The 2,466-nt window shown below is 64.2% G+C and overlaps 1 protein-coding gene across 1 annotated transcript; it reads left to right on the top strand.

The window, feature by feature from the left end:
• Positions 1-356: 356 nt before the first annotated feature.
• On the top strand, positions 357-2,457 carry LOC123256050 (vacuolar protein sorting-associated protein 37C-like; the record flags this gene model as incomplete). Its single annotated transcript, XM_044684743.1, has 2 exons — positions 357-456; positions 2,286-2,457. Coding segments are annotated over exons 1-2 (265 nt in total), but the record flags the coding sequence as incomplete, so codon positions are not given.
• Between the last annotated feature and the right edge of the window lie 9 nt (positions 2,458-2,466).

Here is a 2,466-nt window from a genome sequence, read left to right as displayed (position 1 = left end):
GAGGAGGTCGTGGAGAAGTCCGGGGCCTGCGGGGGACATTTCTCCTCCTCGGCCTCCAGCCCTGCCCCCCACCGGCTGCCTCTTCCGCAGGGGTTCCCAGGCCCCTGGGTGGGGCCCCCAGGCGACGGGAGACTTTTCCATTGGCTGGGTGAGATGCCGAGTGGGATGGCCGGAACAGAGAGGCCGCCTCGAGGGCTGACTCTCCACAGACTCGCCGGCCTTTCCTTTTGCCCTTTCCTCATGCACAGAGTTCAGAACTTCCCGGCAGAACCAGACTGTCCGAGGCCCGAGGCTCGATGGGACTCTCCTGGTGGATGACCCTCAGCCCTTTCTGTTCTTCCTCGTAGTTGTTCCCAGAAGAAGATGGAAGAACTGAAGGAGCGGACCGTGGAGGAGCTGGAGAAGATGCAGGACGACCCGGAGGAGCTGGAGCGGCTGGTCCTGGAGGCCCCCCAGGTAATGTGAGGCACATTTGGGTGGAGCCTTCGGGGGTTTGCCGAGTATTCACACAAGCAATCTTGGGATCCTCACCGAACCCCGCAGGGAGACGCCGTTATTACCCCCATTTTATGGATGATGGGACCGAGGTCTATTAAGATTAAAAATGATAAAGACTAATATAAATATATAAATTAGTATTTTAATTAAAGCCATGCTGATAGATAAAGTCATTAGACCACGTGCTTGTAGGAATTCAAAACTGCCACTTCAGCCGTAATTACCTCCCCTCTCCTCCTGCGCCCAGCAGCTAAAGAGGAAGTTCAAAGTCACTACAGGAGTCTATATCCCTTCTCTTACATCATCCCACTTTTTGTCTGCCATGAGGAATCATGGGAAATGTAGTTTCAAAGCCTCCCACATGTCCATAGAAAATATATATATACTTTTAGATGGCATTTCCCAAATTTCACTTTTACAGGCCAGCACGGCTAAAGGGGGTCACACGGCTGTCTTGGGCAGGATTTGAGCTTCTCCATTCCAAGCCCCACAGTCAGGTGACTCTAATGGCCGCGACCCCGAATGATAGTGAGAACGTGTGCTCTGAGCCTGGCCGGCCTCCGGCCTCCCCCGGCAGGGGAGGAGCCTTTTACGGTTTGGGGTGCCCTTCTGCCCCCCGCGGGGCTATTCGAAGGGTGCGGATGAGGATTTAGTCCTCTCAGCCGTGCCCCAGATGGATGCTTTGTCGGCCCTGTCCTGAGCTCGAGTCCGCTCCAGGGAACTCTGGAGACCTCGTGCCCGTGCACGGACGGCCTGGGAGCGCCCGGAGGACTCCGACCCGCCTGGGAGGCTCCCGAGCCCCGAGGCTAGGTCTGAGAGTGGCCAGAACTATCGCTCTCCTGTGCCTCCAGAGCCCCCGGGGAAGCCGCAGGGGGAGTGAGGCCCACGAGGAGGCCCTGACCCGGGCCCTCCTGGCGCCTGGGGGCCCCGAGCCACGGCTTACGTGGGCGGGTGGCCCAGTACGCCCAGGACACAAGGGGAGAACCCAGGCCGCATGGACTGGCGAGACCCCGGCGAGACCCCGGCATGTCCTCGGCCAGCATTTGGGTAGAGTCTGCCCTGGTGGCTCCAGACCGGAGGAAAGAAGTGAGGAAGAGGCCGGAGGCTGCCCGGCCCTGCGGGGGCGTCCCTGGGCCTTTGGGAAGGAGGAGACCCCCGAGGAGGGGGGCCGGGCGTGCCGGGAGCCGGGGAGAGGAGCGCACGTGTGGGCAGAGAGGCCTCAGCACGGGCTTCTGTGGGGGGCTCCTGCCCAGCCCGGGGAGCGGGAGGAGGGGAAGGAGGAGGCCCGTCGTCTCGGGATGGAGTCCACGAGGGGCCACAGGCTGTCCGAGCAGGGCTTGGGGAGAAGCTGCCCCGCGAGGCCCCGGGCTCGGGCTCTGCTCTGGGAAGGGCCTTCACGGCTCTGAGCGGCGATCCTGGCCGGAAAGCCCCGAGCAGGCCGCGGAGGCTACAAATAGACCTGGGAGGCCTCGGCAGGCCAGGCGGCTGCCAGAGAGGCTGGTGAGAGCTCGGAGGCCTCTCCGGCCGAGGAGGCGGGTCGCCCGGAGCGGGAGCCGAGCGTCGCCCCCGACCCGTTGGAGCACCCGATGGGAGCACCGAGGAGGGGGCCCAGGACCGGCTCGGGAAGTGAGTCCGTGCCGGGGCCTCGAGGGCCTCCCGTGGAAGGACTTGAGGGGCTCCGGGCTCCCCCGCGGGGGTTCACGTGGGTTTGGCGGAGGGGCCGGAGAGCCGCGTTCGAGTCGTCCCCCGCGGGCGGCCTCCGGCCCTCACCGCCTCGTCCCCCCCAGGTGCAGGACCTGCAGCTCGAGCGCGAGATGGCCCTCGCCACCAACCGCAGCCTGGCCGAGCAGAACCTGGCGTTCCGGGCGCCCCTCGAGCTCAGCCGCTCCGCCCTCTTGGACAAGTACCAGGAGCTGCAGAGGCTGCTGCAGAGGTGCCGCGAGCAGAAGGCCCAGCTCGGTGAGGGGG

Source organism: Gracilinanus agilis, unplaced genomic scaffold (genome assembly GCF_016433145.1).
Source record: "Gracilinanus agilis isolate LMUSP501 unplaced genomic scaffold, AgileGrace unplaced_scaffold55670, whole genome shotgun sequence".
NCBI classification, from domain to species: domain Eukaryota; kingdom Metazoa; phylum Chordata; class Mammalia; order Didelphimorphia; family Didelphidae; genus Gracilinanus; species Gracilinanus agilis.
This window is presented reverse-complemented; position numbering and strand designations above follow the sequence as displayed.